This window comes from Strongylocentrotus purpuratus, unplaced genomic scaffold, assembly GCF_000002235.5.
Source record: "Strongylocentrotus purpuratus isolate Spur 01 unplaced genomic scaffold, Spur_5.0 spur5_scaffold_14, whole genome shotgun sequence".
NCBI lineage: Eukaryota > Metazoa > Echinodermata > Echinoidea > Camarodonta > Strongylocentrotidae > Strongylocentrotus > Strongylocentrotus purpuratus.
Genome location: NW_022145599.1, coordinates 22,152,658 through 22,169,279, shown reverse-complemented (window position 1 = coordinate 22,169,279; position 16,622 = coordinate 22,152,658). Strand labels below are relative to the sequence as shown.

The window sequence follows — 16,622 nt, the reverse complement described above, 5'->3', positions numbered from 1 at the left end:
GGTGAATACTACAGCAAGAAAACAATGCAGGCTTTGTAATACTTTCTTTGTAAAAGTGAGCTGCTCATGAGGGATATACAGATATACAATGTCTTTCTTGGCTCTAGCAAACTATGAGCATTCAGAGGCATAAATATTAACTTTTCCTCAAGGCAAATTTATATCAAATTTACTATACCTTAGTAAATTTGATATAAATTTGCTCTCAGGAAAGTTACTATTTATGCCTCTTCTCATAGTTTTTGCTAGACCCTCGAAAGGTATTGTATATTTGTTTACTATGTAAAAGTAATAATTAGCAGTAATAACTATCAACGCCAAAACTTAAAAGTTTACAAATATTTATGTCCCACCTGCAAATTAGATGTACATGTAGACACTGAATATCACTCTATTATGTGGTGTCCATTCTTTAAAAAAAAAAAAAATCATTATATACATACCATAGTACTCTCATCTAAAGAAATGAGCTCACTTGAAGTTTTTATAAATCATGCAGAATCATGATTATGATATGATTAAGCTCCATGTCACCTCTACCTCTGTACCAGTAATATGTTCAGTGACAGAATAAGTAATAGAGGCTGAAATAGATAATTCATTTTAAAAGTAGGAAGAGTATGGAAATATATCAAATATATATGCTGCAAATTCTAACTCATCTATAAATCAAATAATTTTCCTATAGTCTTCCTAGGATGAAATTTTCTACAATCAATTCTTTTTTTAAGAAAAAAAAAATTACTTCTTCATCAATCTCCTTAGTTACATCATTATCACTAGGAGAATACCAGCCCTGGATGTTGTGTATGCATCTTCTATACCTCTGGAAACTGCAGTAGTAATGGCAACCTGTCATCGTTGTTTGGTAGTTACAATGATGCCCATGTCGCATCTGATCTTAAAACCTACCTCTGACGAAATGTTATTGTTGTGCAGTTGCTTGAGAATGCCCTGAATGCTGTTAGTCATCTCTCTCTGGCACAGCTGCAGCAGTAGTGGCAAGATGTTATTGTTAGTGTGCAGTTGCTTGAAGATGCCCTTGATGTTGCAAGTCATCTCCCTCTCTGGCACAGCTGCAGCAGTAGTGAGATGATATTGTCGTGCAGTTCTTGAAGATGCCTTGAATGTTGGAAGTCATCTCCCTCTCTGGCACACCTTTGCAGCCGTAGTGGCGAGATGGTATTGATGTGCAGTTGCTTGAAGATACCATGGATGTTGCAAGTCATCTCTCTCTCTGGCACAGCTGCAGCCGTAGTGGCGAGATGGTATTGTTGTGCATTTGCATGAGGATGCCCTGAATGTTGCAAGTCATCGCCCTCTCTTGTCCAGCAGCTGTAACCATCATCCAGCACTCTTCATTGCATCGGCATTGCAGGCAGGACCCTTCTGGTACTGCCTGCATGTTACACTCCACAGCCATCTTTAGTCATTTTTGCATCTTGATTTCCATTGCTGCAATAAAGGTACATAACGTAAGATTTATTTTCAAAAATAAAAAAAGTATGTGTCTCTTTTTCAAAAATAAAAAAAACTTTCAATAACTAAATTTATATAAAATACTTGATTAATTGTCTAATTACTTTTACCTTGTTATTTATTCAAATACAATTTACTCTTTCCATCAAATTGTACAGCAAGGTTAATCAGTTGACTGATGAAATCTCTTATATAAGTAGGCTTATTACAGAGATCACCTGCTTCCCACAGACAATAGGTCAACATGTTATCTCTTGGAACACTTCTCTCACCTCTTGGACCATGTATGAAGTCAGAAAGGGTCCTTACCTCATTTACCTCATCCATTGGTGATAACCATCATCTGAATCTTGTGGTTGCCTGGCAACGTAGAGCCAGCCAGAGTCGGTGACTCCGCTCCAAACGACGAGAGACGGATGTGTTTGCAGGAAAGATTCCACTTCAGAAGCAGGGCCTCCAGACTCCTATCTGAGCTGTTAATAGAAACAAACCTACATTAATAAAATTTGTAATTTTGTTTACCTTAAAAGACTTATCGGCAGAAAATAACTTAACCCTAATAAGGCCAGGGGGGAGGCATAATGCCCCCCCCCCCGTCAAATATTTGCCACTGCATAAAAACCTCTGAACCATTGGCGCTGAAATTTCATGGGTTTTTTCCCTCATGTCTCCCGCACATTTTGATACCAAATATGTTATGGGCGGACCTATGGTTCGGGTGTTAGCTGACAAAATATCATCACGTCATTTAGTCAATCAAAATATGTAATTCTCACAAATGTGCGTGTGTAAGTATATTGCAGTTATATGATCTTTTTTAAAAATCAATATCATGAGTGATTTATTTCATGTTATGCAGTAATACATTCATGATTATACTTGTTTAGTATTGGCCAAGCATTTTTGTATTCACATAATAAAAAATATAAGAAATTAAAAACAATGGAATACATAAGAAATTGGTAATTATAGATATAAAAGAAACTGATGCATTTCACCCGCAAAATATTGTACAAACTATAGTTTCATATGAAAACAACATGTAGCAAACATACTTGTATCTGTGTGGGTGTTTATTTGTAAGTTTGTTTTATGTATGTGCACGTTTGTGAAATGTAGCACTTATTACTCTTATTGTGTGTAAGTCTAAAGCATATAATACACACTTGTACTCTTTGTAAAAAGTTCTACCGGTATACTATACTTTCATAAGTTTTTACTCTCATAATGGAGTAAATATAGATTGCATGATAGAATATATTTTCAATCACAGTATATATTTTCCAATAAAAACAAATGTTAATACATTCTAAAGACTGCAAATAGCAGATGATCACACAAGGTCTGGAGTTCATTGACTCTACCTAAGTTGCATAGAAAGCATGTCTTTTGTTGACTTTGTTTACACCTCTCAAGTACAAGACCAGTAATCCATAGTTGTAAAGAGGGATTAGAGTAACTGTATCACTGGAAGGATTAGTATATTGAGATGGTATAGCATCCCTGTCATGATATAATGGGCCATTCACTTGTGTTACTACATGTAATATATTCATTTGAGATTTTGCTCCACATCACCGAACACTGGAATTATATTCATCTCATGATTGGAATCGTGTACGCTTGAAGTCATGGCTTCAACTTCTGGATGCTCAACATCAGGAAAGAGAAGAGAAAAGGTAACACAAACTCCTATTAGCATTATTCAACATCAATTTACTTTGAAGAAAGAAAAATTCATATGTAAGGTCATGTATGTGTATAAACAAATCATAGATATGATAAAACAGCTGTAATTACATCATCTCCACTTTCTGAGTACAATTTTATAACTGTTTGTGTAGAATCATAATCTAAATCTATGATATAATTGTATGGATATGAGAAATAACCAATTTGTCTGTTTGTTTGTATTTTTCAGAGAAGACATGTGGAGACTGATCCATCTGTCGTGGAATCTGACTCGGATGATGAAGCATCCAATGCAGGAGAAGGAGGTGATCTACGTGAACTAATCGACTCTGATGACGTCAGCTCAAGTTCTAGTGACAGTGACAGAGAAGACCCTCAAGAGCGCCCGAACAGAGTGAAACTTCGAAACAGAAAAGTAAATTCGACTGATGCAGCTTTAGAGCCAACCAACTACGACGCATGGGACATTCCAGCAGAGGAGGTAGAACACACGGCCATCATTGAGAAGCCCAAGAGAAATGACCCTGGGAAGAAAATCCCATGGAAAAACCGGTTGACGTCACAGAGAGGTACACAGAATGTAGCTAACATCTTGACGGGGAGGCCTGGAGTGAGAGGAAGAGCTAGGAGGGCAGAAACAGCATGTGACGTATGGGAATGCATGTTTGATGACGATATGATGAAACTTCTTCTTCAACAAACAAACCAGAAGATTCAGAATTACAGGGCCAAGGCGAAGGCAGACATGTTGGATAGTGACAAAAACACCTATCTCAAGGAAACGACTGTGGAGGATTTGAACGCGCTCATCGGGCTAATTTACGTTTATGGTCTGTTAGGACAAAGCAACCTAGAAACTCTCCTCTTCAATGATCGCACCGGCCATTTTCAAGCCCCCTTTTTTAAGGGGAGTTCTAAATTAGTATTATCTTTCAAGTGCCATTGGAATTTAACCTTTGGGTCATTCCATGTCAAATCACCCAATGGTTTTAACCCGACCATTTTTGATTTTGATGAAACTTAGTGTACTTGTTGAGTGTGATCTCACAGCACCAAATCCCAAATTTTAGGTCAATCGGTTGAGGGGTTTGGGAGATACGGCCCACCAAATTTTGAGATTTTTTCAAAAATGGGGGTGGCGGGCCTACCTTTGAACCCTTGTATCTCGGGACCTAATGGGTCAATCTTCACAAAATGTGTATTGTTGGAAAGGGTATTCAATAAGGATTCCAAATCTGCGGCCATTTTGAAGATTCGTACATGTTGGGGTACTTTGACCTCTTGACCTCAGATTTGACCTTGAAATTGACCTTGTGGATCACGTATCTTTGACAACATTTTTCATGAAATGTAATCTCTGACATGTTCACTAAAACATATAAAAGTTTCAGAGATATAATATTTTTTGTTTAGGAGCAATAAGGATTGAAAGTATCCATGATCACAGATATTCACAATAAACCCTATAACGTATACAATACATGCAATATGCACAGTACAACATACATCTTCCACATGCTTTTTTGTTTTAGGCATATATCCATTCTAAATGTCAGCAGTACTTGAATAGAAATAAAATGACAAGTTCATATAGGCCTAAAGGGTTAACAGGATGTATGGCTTTAGGCCTCTGAGTCGGTTCTAGGATCATTACCCCCCTGGAAAATTAACCCTCAGGAAATGTCCCCCCCCCCCCCCCGCGGACTATCACACCCAGAGGATTATTACCCCCCAGAAAATTCCCTCCTAGGACAATCTGTCCCCCCCCCCCCCCCCCGAGGACAAATAACCCCCGGACAATAACCTCTAGGACAATTACCCCCCCCCCCCCCCCCCCCCCCGGAAAATTACCCCTCAAGAATAAGATACCCCTAAAAAAAAATCTGCTTTGAATAAAACCAACTTATTATCAGGATGGACTTCCCCTTTAATGAATAGGGGGAGGGGTAATTGTCCTTATTGTTCCAAAACAAAAAATACTATATCTCTGAAACTTTTATATGTTTTAGTGAACATGTCAGAGATTACATTTCATGAAAAATGTTGTCAAAGTTACGTGATCCACAAGGTCAATTTCAAGGTCAAATCTGAGGTCAAGAGGTCAAAGTACCCCAACGTGTACGAATCTTCAAAATGGCGGCAGATTTGGAATCCTTATTGAATACCCTTTCCAACAATACACATTTTGTGAAGATTGACCCATTAGGTCCCGAGATACAAGGGTTCAAAGGTAGGCCCACCACCCCCATTTTTGAAAAAATCTCAAAATTTGGTGGGCCGTATCTCCCAAACCCCTCACCCGATTGACCTAAAATTTGGGATTTGGTGCTGTGAGATCACACTCAACAAGTTCACTAAGTTTCATCAAAATCAAAAATGGTTGGGTTAAGATTTTCAGATTTTTGGGGTGATTTGACATGGAATGACCCCTTTTCATTTTTTTGGCCTGCAAATGGGACATAGTACCTTTAATATACTTCAATCTGTCACCTGCCAAAAATATGAATATTTTACTTAATCAACATGACAGAGATCTAAAATTTAAAGGCTCGTTGTACTACTGTTTAATAACTACTTGCTCCCTCTGTATAGAAAACAATGCGTAATTGGTGCCTGTTGGTCTCCCATGATCCTCTTTTTCTTATATTAATTGAGAGATAAATACCTGTCAGTGACATCCCTGTGTGGTCTAATCCCTCCTGTCCACACTAGGACAGACAATCTTTAAAGATAAACTTGAGTTCTGGTAAAAAAAGAAAATGAATTCTCACAGAATCAAACGAAACTTACACTGAATGTTAAAGATTACAAATAAATGTCATTTGCCAAACAATTTTGGTAGAAAATGTATACTGGCTGAATAATGAGTAAGTAGGCCCGACACCATTTGTGTAGTCCCATATACATCTTTCTGTGTACAGTGCTTGTTATTTTACCAAGACTGGGCCAAAATGTTTACAATTTTGATGACTCCAGAACCTTGCAGTACACACCAATACGTACATGCTACATGATCAACTTTTTCTGATCCATTCCACACCTTTTCTTTCACAATGCAATCACATGACCAGAACTCAACTTTATCTTTAAAGGAATTGTACAGAAATATAATATTCTATTATCCTATAATGTAAATAGCAAATATTTTTTCAAGGAGTTTTCTGATTATTCTAAACCGTTTACATCATATGATTCCCCTTCTCTGTGAGCCTACCTTCTCTCCTGGTAGGTTACCCAACATTGGCAGTCTGGATTCTTGTCAATGAAGTACCGAAATGTGACCAACACATCTTCAAAATCTGAATAGAAAAATAAAACAAAACATTGAATGGCATGAAGGAAGTAAGTGGAATCCATAACAGTAGAGGTGTCACGGTTGAGTGGTTAAAGCACTTGACATGAAATTCAAGGCTGTGGTTTGATCCCCATCATGGCACTCATGTCTTTTGGCAAGGCATTCTTTTACATTTGCCACTCCATACCCAGGAGAGAAATGGAGACCTGATAAGACAATGAAAGCCTTAAAGTTTGTGTTAGTAATTGCCATATGCCCTTTCAGTGACCTTAATATCCATTCCAATCACTTAGCTGCTAGCACTAATACCAATTATTTCCCCCTATCTATGTAGCAGAGCCAACGCTACTGCTTGGAGCAGCACCCTTTAAGAGATCAAGATCTTCTTGGGCCTCCTTAAACCCTTCATATATCAATATCATATTTCACATTATCACCTAGCCTTTAAGGCTACATCTATGATAATGTCAGACTTGTTTCATATCCAGTGTTTCATTTTGGCTTAGTCCAATTAACCTTTAGAATCGTAAAAGCAGTCTGAAGCTAACACCACATCAACAAGCGAGAGTGTCGCCATGGCTGGAGAGACACGCCCCCAAGTTAGACCAATCACACCGACACCCTCCAGATGATTGGCCAGGCAGCTCCTCTTGCAGTTCTCAATGCTTCTTGGCTGTCGGCAGTCATCACTCAGGGTGACCCTAGTACCGCACTTGGCTGCCATCACACCTGGTAGGCTAGTGCCAGCTCCAAGCTAAGGAAAGGGGACAAAATCAGGATCCTGTAAAGTTGTCAAAATCCAGTCCAGATGGACTAGAGAAATAGAAAACAAAAACAAACAAAAATATTTATTAAAAAACCCAAAAGATTTCCTTGACTCAGAAAGCTCTTTGGTTTCTCTGGCTCTCTCTCTCTTTATATGATAACATGGCTTGTGAAAACTTTACATATGTAGGAGGGGTGCCAAGAAAAAATAAATGTTATTTGTACATTTTCCTTAGAAATATTGTACATGGTCCGCGGTCCAAGTCCCGACGCAGCACTAATGTCCTTTGGCAAGACATTGATCTACATTTGCCACTCTCCATGCAGGTGTCAAATGGGTACCCGGTAGGATGCGAAAATTAATGTAGTTGGATTAATAGCAAATGGTGCTTGTAAAATGGCGACTTGCTGGAATGCTCCCCAGGGAGTGGAAAATGTACATACAGTGTGTTGCGGGTAAGCCTGAATCCGATGTGAGCTATTATTATTTTTTTTTTATTTATGGGGAAGGAATTATACACCTCATTTTCAGAAAATCTACACTTATTCTTTGGTGTGAGGTTTCCTTAAGCTTTACAATGTATTTCTTTCCTACCTCCAAAACATGCTTGTCTCGAATCCATTCTCTTCGATACCACACATACTGAGCAAGTACAGGAGCACATGGCCAGACATACATGCCATACGCAGGATCAATGACCTGTAAAGCATAAAAGCCAAATAAATTTATTAGCACAGATACACATTGAATTATGTTGTCAACCCGGGCAAAGTTTCAGGAAACCTTAAGAAGTTTGCGGACATCCTATTGAAATGGTCGTAAATTTATTACATGCGTTTCAAATTCAATGGGATTTGTTTAACTTGTGATTATGATGGTTTTGTGAAATAATGCCCAGATCATTATGTACATCTGAAGTAGATGCAGATTACATTAATGCTAGACCGAATTTTCTGTCTCTTTCGTTCGTTAAGCCTCTTATTTGGGTCGGCTCTCTCTTTAGAGACAGAAGCCGACTATACGCAGTCGTTTTCAAACACCAAGGCCATTTAGATCCATGACCATATTTTTATGCCCCAAAATTTCATTTTACCTCGTGCATATCCAATTTAAATGATATTGTAAATTAGGCCTAGACTAGGCTATAATACATCAGTTCCACTTACCAACTTGACTGAAATAATCTGTTTAATGGTCCCTTTTTAGGAAATTAAGGGTCAAAATCGACATCGTTGTTGAAAATCTTGCAAGCTGTGTTTTAACTCTCGCTGCGCATGACGTCATCTGAATCTTATCCCTTCTACAAGTCTACGCCGAAGGCAAAATGATTACATACATGCCAACATTTGAAAATCAGAAATCTGTACAAATTATGCTATTTTCAAAAAAAAAGAGGAACAATCCTAACTCTCCTATTCAATACTAGGCCTACAGACAAATTTGTACAGAAAGAGGAACACCTGCATTAAAATGATAATTATCTTCTCCCAAAAAGAGGAATGTTCCTCTTTAATCTGAACAGTTGGCATGTATGTGATTATGAAGAAAAACTGTGATAACGCCATTACGAATGAATAGCTCCCACCAACACTATTCCTTTGACTTCTTACCTCAGGGATGAGGATGGAGATACTTTCTTCCTCATCGTCCCATTGAAATCTTCTCACTCTCTCAGAAGACATGGAAGCTAGAGTACTTGGTTCCATAACTCAGACTATCTCTTTGTTCTGCAAGTACAAAATGATGACAAAACTATACAGTCTTCCCACAGAAACGATAAAGAAAAAATAAATAATTGAAGTCATTAAAAAACCTAGAGTTTCTACAAACTAAAAGTTACTGACTGTCACACACCGAAATAACAAGAAAATTGACACGAAACAGGTAATAAACATAACGACTTTTAACTCATGATCTTTATTTGGACATTTGATGAATATTTACTTAATTTTGGGTAGAGGTCTATGTTTAATAGGGTATCTCCACGCTGAAATTAGGGGTCAAATTTTGGATAGGTTTCTGAACAAGCGCCAATGCGGAGCCTCGGCCATGCGATTCCAAATCCACCGGAACACGAACCCTCTGTCGCCCAGCTCCTCGGCAGGCCTATTCGATGCACAGCTAGATCTAGTCCTCGAGCTCCCAGGTCAATGGAATTTGGAACAATGGATTATGGAGTAGATTTCTAGGGTGAGCTTTAGTTACAATACTCTTGAAAATTGTAAGATATAAAAGTTGTTATCACTTACTTGTGGAAGAGCTCTAACAAGCACTTAGTACAAAAAGGTGCCCTTAAATCAAAGAGTCTCAAAATCCGCGGGGCAGACGATTCACGATCTCGACAAATTTACATGTGACGTGAGCGCTCCCTCTACGGCAAATCTCGCTTAACAACAAAATTGTAGAAGACCATAATGTGCAAATTTAGTTTCTTTTTACGACGATCATTATGAGGCTGCATGTTATCATTCCTGTTTAATGGCAATTTGTTCAGCTACAGATTAAAGAGTAGTGTTATAGATGGGGAAAAATAATTGTTCTGTCACTAAATCTTGAATATGATCGGAGCCTAAAGGGCATTAACATACTTTTTAAATAAGTTTTTATCACAAAGTTGATGCACTTCTTGCTCTGAACAGTATTGTGAGTGATGTAATCTTCGTTAGAAAATTAAATTTGAAGTGGGTCCAGGTGGGTTAGGGCCTGGTTAGGGGGAATCTCAATTCAATTATCATTCTCTCATACATGATTAACCACTATGTTCAGTCTGGCCAGCTAAAGGAGACTAAAGGGGCTAAAGGGGGGGGGGGGTATAGTGAGCACATTTTTTTTTTTTTGATACTCAAAAAAATTTCAATTTGCACCCCCCCCCCCCTTGAGCGCCAGGGGGGGGGGGGGGCCCAACCCCCCAAAAAGGTAAACATCACGTGATTTTACATGATTTTTTTCTCAAGGGGGGGGGGGGGGGCCAGGCCCCCCGGGCCCCCCCCCTGGATCCGCCGCTTTAATAATCCGAGGTGGTTAGAGGCCTTCATAAGAATGTGTCAAACGGACAACTATTATAAATAAAAAGGGTTATTTATCTGAAGTAAAAGGGGGTACTTTTCTTATGTAAAAAGGGGTACCTGAAAAAGTGTGGGGACACAATGCCATCCCCTGCCCCTCCGGCTCCCCTCCGGCTCCACTGCATATATGGGTTTAGGCATTTAATTACTTTCAGATAAGCATATTTTGATACCTTATTTGTGACACTGGCATGTCACTATATTTTTGTTTAGTGACGTATTAATCATGGTCGGAAGCATATTTTATTCCAATGAGCCACTTGCTAAAGATTAGAAAATTAAACTTGCCCCTTTATTTTTATGAGTACATATTAAAGATTAATAATACATCTGTGTTAAGAATGTTATACAGGCGAGTACACTATCGTCTCTTCCTTCTACATATTTCTAAAGTTTGTGACAGATTTTTTTTTGTAGTGCAATATAATTATGATATATGCAAGAGTCGCGCTAAATTGCGTTTTCGCGCCGCGGACTCACCAAAGACCAAATCCACGTACAAATTTTGCAAAAGCGGTGAGTAATTGCGTCCCGTAGGACGCAACCAAAATTCCCAGGTTGGTTTCCAAGCGTATCAGGAGAATTACCCCCTGGACAATCACCCCCGGAAAATTACCCCCCGGGAAACTACCCTCAAAGGAGGCTCCCGGCAAATTACCCACCCCCCCCCCCCCTCCCTCCCCACCTCTGAAAATTACCTGTTATTGCGGGTAGTCAACAACATACAACGAAAATGAACATTAAAATGAAAGGATTAGAAAATTGAAATAAAATGACATACAAATGTGTATGATAGCATGATAACATGATTCAACATCTGAAATGGGAGAGCCTGGAGAGGAGAAGAAATGCTGCAAGCCTCCACCTCATGTACGAGATCCAAAACAACACAGTAGCCATCAATGCACACCATTACACAGCACCCATGATTGCCAGCAACACACGACAGTATCACTCGAAGAAGTTGCTGGCTATCCCATCCCGCACCTAGCTCTACCAGAACTCATTTTCCCCTCGGACAGTTACTGCGTGGAATGCACTTTCAAAGATCACCCTTGACGCTACTTCACTGGTGGGCTTCAAGGGAGCGCTTCCACCCAGCATATAGATAGTTTATTCCTCAGCACTATACATCCTGACTTATGGATCCTGCTGAGTATCGTCGTAGAAGTAGAAGAAGTAACAGGACCATATTATTATACTGCTACAGCTGGCATTGAAATGGTGCCAGAGGGGATTTTGCAGCAGTGCAAAAGGGACGATCATGGCACTGAAATCGCCTTGAATATTAATATGGAGCTCTTAAAAGTAATACAAAGTTTTGGTATGGGGTCATGAATTTGGTTCAAATGAACATTTGGAAGCAAATGCGATCCTATAATATTCAGTAATTGTTGTAGCGGTTGAAATTGAGTCTAAAGTGATGAAATTGTAAATAATAAACTTTTTATATTGTATAGCTCCCTCTCAGGGTCAAGGTAGTAATTAAGGTAGTAATTAGGAGCGATTTCAATGCGATCAACGGAGACGGTCGCTTTCTCTAAAAGCTCCTAATTGGCGTGTATTATATAGAATTTTGGCGGGAATTTCGAACCAGCCGCACCCCTCTGAACTCGACGGCAGCTGAGTCAATCCTGTACCGTGTCCAGCCCATCGGACTATACGAGCTTTCGCCGTAGCAATCTCGTTGTTGGATCACATCTTCACGTTTTAACTCGTTCGTCACTGTAGTCAAGGCAAAGGTCTAGGAGGTGACCCTAAGTGGCAATCCTGTGGTGATTTATTGCACTCATTTTCATCCCTCCATGACTCATGTAAATTCTGACAGAGGCAGACGTGTGTTTGTGGTGCTCCGTAAATTCCCATATTTTGTGCGTTTATTGTGCACTTTCTTTTGACTGTTATACATCTACGTCTTGGAAATTTTCCTGTGATTGTGGACATTTCACTCTTTTCGACGGTATGTGAACATTTTCCGAGATATATTCGTTTTTCGTCAATTTTAATCCAGTTTTTTGGCGAATTTATATTTCAAATTTGAACATTCTGCGTAGCATCAAAACAATTGTGCGCAGAAATATTGCGCCATACTAGTTAAGTTACGCAAAGGACCAGCAGATACCAACCCAGCAACGCTTCATGTGACGTAACCATGGAAAATTTGCCAACAAATTTACGTGGACTCCGCGTGAAGCAGCTACGTGCTGAGTTACAGAAAAGAGGTATGCATACAAACGGAGTAAAGGCGATCCTTCTTGAAAGACTAGAAAATGCAGTAGGCCTAGACGAAATAAGGAACACGAATGCCGCTGGTGATGTAGATGAAGATAAACATGAAAAGCCTGATGATGTCTTCAATGATGACGCAGACTGCCGACAACTACTGCATAATGTACTGAGTGAAATGAAAGGCTTGAATAGTAGGCTCGATACTATCGAGAAGAAGTTCAACAATCTATTCGAACAGCATACTTCTACTTCTACTTCTACGACGATACTCAGCAGGATCCATGAGTCAGGATGTATTGCAAGTGAGAAGGAGAAGGAGACAGAGAAGGAGAAGGAGAAGGAGCAAGGGAATCTGAAGGCACAACAACAAGTATCTAGGCCTACCACCAAATATTTCCCGACAATTGCTACGCATAACCGGTTTGAAATATTATCCGATAACACGAAATCAGACAACAGTGCCAAGAGTGTATCAATGCCAATGAAAGATCAACTTAATGAATACAAGGCCAAGCACCTGAAGTTTTTCTCCAAAACCAACATCACCCATCCTGAAGTTCTCTCTGATGACGCAACTGATGACAGCGACGCAACTGTTGACAGCGACGCAACTGATGACAGCTCAGGCCGATCTTTGTCAACACCTACTAGTATTACTTCTACTTCACCACCATACCATGAGCAGATAGAGGGATACCGCCACCGACATAGTGTGATCCGCAACAAACGAGATGTAATTGTGGTCGGTGATTCCATGATTAAACACATTGACGGAAGACATCTCTCCCGCAGCAAGAATGTGAAGTGCGTCTCTTTTCCCGGTGCAAAAGTGAGAGACATCTTCACCTCTTCACCTTGCGAGTTTCTCAAGCCAGGGGGAGAACTGATCATCCACGCTGGCACCAACAACATCTCTGAGGGTGCTGGTGAAGTTTGCCACCAAATCACAGACCTCGGCAAGTCTGTTGCTGCCGAGGGGTTTAACGTCTCAGTCTCTACGATCATCCATCGTAGAGGGGAGAGTGAAGCGGACAAGAAGCGGGTTGATGAGATCAACTATCTGATGGAGTTGGCAGCCAGCGAGAACAGATGGGGCCTCATCATCAACAATGATATCAGCGAGCAGCATCTCGGGCGTGATGGCGTTCACCTCAACAGAGCCGGTCAACGAATCTTGGCAGGCAACCTGAAACACCTCATCAACAGTGCTGACCAATCGACAACACGAGGCCATGGCTGGACTCAACGGTCGTCCGATCAAGTTACAGGCAGTGAACCTGGAGCAAGGCGGCATCAAGCCATCTACCGAGAAAACCAGAGTCTTCATTCTGATGAGGAAAAAAGCAGCCCCGTAAAGTCCTACGCCGAAGCTGTTTCTGGGAGATCTTTGGATTTCAGTGCAGTCAAACAGAGGTCACGACTGAAACCAGCCTTCAGACCATCCAAGGTGGACATGAAAGACTGGGCGAATTATCTTCAATTTGTAAGAAGGGTATTGAATTAAGTGAAAGTTTGACAAAATCTAGTGATGATCCGAAAATTATAGTTGACGGTCGAAAATATAAGTTCCCTTGTGGGAACTGTGATAAGCCAGTCAAATGTAATCAACACGGCCTTCTGTGTTCTTATTGTAAAAAATGGTTTCACACTAATTGTCAAGCTATCAGTTTTTCAGAGTACCGCAGGTTATATTATGAATGCCCTGATGAGAAGTGGAATTGTTTAACATGTTGTCTGCCATCTTTTTGTGAATCAATATTTACTGACGATTGTTTAGAGAAAGAAAGCCAAAACGAGGATAGACTAAAAGAAAACTATTTTAAGGTAACGCGCGTTACACCTGAAAAGCAAGCGATAGCAAGAATAATTCAGCCAAACCTCAAAGATGAAAACACTTCTCTTTTTCAAGAATTTGAAGAAAAGTTTAAAATTAAAGGTCTTCATTTTTTACACCTCAATGTGAGGTCTATTCTAAACAAGATATCGGAACTTAGAATTCTTTTTAAAAGAAAAAGGCTGTCTATTATTGCTTTCACTGAAACATGGTTAAACAATTCCATAAATGATGAAGAAATTGAAATAGACGGATATAAAATCATACGCCATGATCGATCCTCTGGCTCTGGAGGTGGTGTATGTTTCTATATCAAAAATGATATTGCATTTAATATTATGGATGCTATAAGTACTGGAGATACGGAATCCCTGTGGATAAATTTGCTTATACCAAGATCAAAACCAATTGTTGTTGGCGTTCTGTATCGACCTCCGAAAAACAATTTGTTTATCGAGAAATTGTCCAATATTCTTGATACATTAAAAAAGGATGACGAAATAATTCTTTTAGGAGACATGAATATTTGTCTTCTTCGCAAATCGCCACTGGCTAAAAAATATATTGACTTGTTGAGTCTTCATGGGTTTAGTCAACTCATTAAAGAGGCAACACGCGTTACACCTACATGTTCTTCTCTATTGGATCATATTGGTTGTACCAAAGAAAATAAAATAAGTCAAAGTGGTGTCATTGATCTAGGTATTAGCGACCATTATTTTACTTTCTGTACACGGAAAAATGTTAGACTGGCTATAGGTCATCACAGGACTAATGATATCAGATCCATGAAAAAATATACAGAAGAGTCTTTCAATCTTCAACTATCTGTTGTTGATTGGTCACGAATAACTGACTGTACAGATGTAAATGAGGCATGGTCAATATTTCAACATGTTTTTATCTCAAATTTGAATATGATAGCGCCACTGAAACGGATAAGAATAAAACAAAGATCAGAAACTTGGGTGACTAAAGATATTCTTTCCCTAATTCAAGAGAGAAATATAGTATACAAAAAATGGAGGAAAAGAGCAAAAGATGAGAAGCTCTATAAAAGATACAGAGTATTAAGAAATATGGTCCAAAGAGAGGTGAAAAGGGCTAAACTCGTTTACTTACAAAACAAGATAGAAGAAAATAAACAAGATTCGAAAAAACTTTGGCAGAATCTAAAAAGCTTAGGATTGAAAAATAAGAAGCGAAAAGAACAAGAATCTGTCATTAAAATTGATGGGGAATTATGTCATGATAAGATGGCCATCGCTGATGAATTCAATTCTCATTTCACAAATGTGGCTGCCAAATTAGTAGACAAACTCCCCCCTTCCAAAGACTTTTTCAGCGCAGACAATGATTGTATTCGTGACTTTTACGAAAGAAAAGGTGTACGTGAAAACAGCTTCGAGTTATTACCAATCAGTGAACAATTTGTTTTCAAAGAGTTACGTAAGTTGAATGTATCAAAAAGTACTGGGTTAGACTTGATTCCAGCTAAATTTCTAAAAGATGGTGCGAAGGTTTTATTTAAGCCTCTAAGTTACTTAATGAACCTATCTATCTTGACGAGTACTTTTCCAGAGGATATGAAAATAGCAAAAGTGACTCCACTTTATAAAAAGAAAGATAAAACTGATGTTAGCAACTATAGACCTATTAGTGTTTTAAGCGTAGCATCAAAGATTCTAGAAAAATCGGTCTGTGTTCAAATTGAAAGATACTTCAAAGAAAATGATATAATTTATGAATTTCAATCTGGTTTTCGACATGATTATTCGACTGAAACATGTCTAATTCATTTGACTGATTATTTGAGGAGAGAAACTTCCCAAGGGCGCTTTGTTGGTATGGTGCTCCTTGATCTGCAAAAAGCTTTTGATACAGTTAATCATTGCGTCTTATTGAAGAAGTTACAACTAATGGGTTTTGATAAGGCAAGTTTAGATTGGTTTAGATCCTACTTATCTAATCGGCACCAAGTAGTGGCCATTCATGATATTCGTTCCAAACTAATGCCTATAACTTGCGGTGTTCCTCAGGGAAGCATTTTAGGCCCAATTCTATTTTCAAGTTATATAAATGATATGTGTATTTGTATAAAAGACTTCAAACTATTATTGTACGCAGATGACAGCGTACTACTCTATTCAAATCCTGATCCTAAATATATTGAGGAAAAGCTCAGTGAACAGCTGTCTACGTGTGTCGATTGGATGACTGATAATAAGCTTTCTTTACACTTGGGAAAAACAGAAAGCATTT

General features: G+C 39.0%; 1 protein-coding gene across 1 annotated transcript; it reads right to left on the bottom strand.

The window, feature by feature from the left end:
- Window positions 1-1,794: 1,794 nt before the first annotated feature.
- LOC584251 (methyltransferase-like protein 23) lies at window positions 1,795-9,556 on the bottom strand. Its single transcript, XM_030984478.1, has 6 exons — window positions 9,482-9,556; window positions 8,843-8,959; window positions 7,827-7,931; window positions 6,983-7,220; window positions 6,386-6,470; window positions 1,795-1,952 (listed from the first exon to the last, which is right to left on the bottom strand). The coding sequence occupies exons 2-6, from the start codon at window positions 8,936-8,938 to the stop codon at window positions 1,799-1,801; spliced, it is 678 nt and encodes a 225-aa protein (XP_030840338.1). The 5' UTR covers window positions 8,939-8,959; window positions 9,482-9,556; the 3' UTR covers window positions 1,795-1,798.
- Window positions 9,557-16,622: the final 7,066 nt, after the last annotated feature.